Raw genomic sequence first — 1,744 nt, 5'->3', positions numbered from 1 at the left:
GTGGCTTGTGTCTGTGTGTAGCTGGGTTTCTGGGACAGGAATTACACACCTCATCCCTAGAGGAATAGGTTTCTCTGAGGTCGGGAGCACTCTCAACCCTCCTTCCACAACCTGGACGTCCAGGACTGCCAAAGGTTCCCTCAGGTTCTGGGTGGGGATGGGGGGACAGGCTGAACTTCGGATCCACGGGCCCCAGGATGGGCCCCTCCATCTTCCCTCCCACGCAGCTGCTCCAGAATTGTGGCGGGAGGGGGTGTCATCCTGTTCCGGAAGGCCCATTGTTTCTCTCTCCGGCCTGGCAACACCGAGTTCCTCTAAGCTGGGGTCAGAGAACAGGCTCAGGTCCCCAAGGGGAGCAGCACAGGCTACAGAGGCCGGGCTCCCTCCACTCCATTGATAAGGAGGTGACAGGGACAGAGCTCTGGGGTCTGGCCAGGAAGAACGGCCTAATGCGATAAGGGAAGGAAGGCCTCCTTCCCAGGAGGCTGAAGGATGCTCCGGTCTGCGCAGTAGAGCCACGCCCCCCCCACCCGCATGTTGTTTCCTGCTCCTGGGCACGTTGCAGGAGTGATTGATAGTATTTGTGCCGCCCTTCTGTTCACAGGATCCCAGGATCGCGTTCAGTTCATTAATTCTTTATTGATGTGTGATGACTCCTTCCCCTCCAACCTCGCCCACCCCACCCCACCCCACCCCACCCCATAGCCCGTAAATACTAGGAGCAGCACCGGAAAAGAAGGGCACCAGCGCACCACCGAGGTTCAGTTGTCCTATTCACAGGGGGGTGGGGGGTGCAGGGTCCAGCCCAGATGTTCAGGATTCAGATATGGGTAGAGAGGGGAAAGTAGGTTTTCCGGGGTGTGGCGAATTTTCACCAGAATTGGGTCCACAGATGCTGCCGTTCTGTTCCTCAAGAGGATGCTGGGACCCGGCTTAGGCAGGAGCGGGGACAGGGTAGGTCGGGAGACCCCCGGGCTTCAAGTCCTTGGGCCGACCGGGAGAGAGGGCACTCCTCGGGGTTGTTCTTGACTCGAGGGTCCTCAGACCCAGACCTTTCCTGATGTTGGAACGGCCTGGGGCCCTGGCGAGGACCGGTTTTGCCGCGGCTGCGGGGTGCGCCGGCGCCGATAGAGGGCTCGGCTGTAAGGCACGAGGCAATCGGCCAGGCGGAGGCGGAGGCAGAGGCGGCGGTAGCTGGCCAGGGCAAGCACGAGCAGCGGCACGAGGAGCAGGAATCCGGTGACCAGCAGGGCTGTGAAGCCCGGGTCCCGCAGGTGCGCGGTGCAAGGGGGTGCCTGGGAGCGCAAGAACTGTGGGAGGAGAAGAGGCATGAGGCCCAAGCCAAACAGCCCAGGCCGGGAGAGGTTGTGGCCCACAGACCCCACCGCCACCGTCACCAGACACCCACACGCACACCGCGGGGCGCACACTCACCTGGGAGTGGCAGAGGAAGCCAAAGCCTAGCATGGTGACAGCGGGCAGCAGGATGGTCCCCAGCACCAGCGCCAGCAGGAGAAGATTGAAGGCAGCCACCAGCAGATTCTGGGCGGTGACCAGCACAGCGCAGGCCCAGCAGTCCAGGGGGTCCCGGGGCTCTGGGCCGCCGCCGGGAACCGGTCGCTGCGCCCCGGGGACATCCGCCATGGCCCGCCTGGCTCCCTCCCGCCTGGGCCACGGCCCTTATAGCCCTCTTTCCTGCCCCTCCCCCGGCCCAGCCTCTCCCCACCCCACCCCCCCTTATCCT

General features: G+C 63.5%; 1 protein-coding gene across 1 annotated transcript; it reads right to left on the bottom strand.

The window, feature by feature from the left end:
- Positions 1-699: 699 nt before the first annotated feature.
- Positions 700-1,690, bottom strand: TMEM88 (transmembrane protein 88). Its single transcript, XM_030861561.2, has 2 exons — positions 1,435-1,690; positions 700-1,310 (listed from the first exon to the last, which is right to left on the bottom strand). The coding sequence occupies exons 1-2, from the start codon at positions 1,642-1,644 to the stop codon at positions 1,041-1,043; spliced, it is 480 nt and encodes a 159-aa protein (XP_030717421.1). The 5' UTR covers positions 1,645-1,690; the 3' UTR covers positions 700-1,040.
- Between the last annotated feature and the right edge of the window lie 54 nt (positions 1,691-1,744).

Source organism: Globicephala melas, chromosome 20 (genome assembly GCF_963455315.2).
Source record: "Globicephala melas chromosome 20, mGloMel1.2, whole genome shotgun sequence".
In the NCBI taxonomy this organism is placed as follows: Eukaryota; Metazoa; Chordata; class Mammalia; order Artiodactyla; family Delphinidae; genus Globicephala; species Globicephala melas.
Note: the sequence above shows the minus strand (reverse complement) of the source record. Positions and strands in the feature narration are given on the sequence as shown.

What these genes read in the sequence shown, in the direction of transcription:
- TMEM88 (XM_030861561.2), bottom strand. Translation starts at nt 1,644, where the DNA reads ATGGCGGATGTCCCCGGGGCGCAGCGACCGGTTCCCGGCGGCGGCCCA. An exon ending in GCTTCCTCTGCCACTCCCAG is followed by an intron (nt 1,311 to 1,434) that starts GTGAGTGTGCGC and finishes CTCCTCCCACAG; the next exon opens with TTCTTGCGCTCCCAGGCACC.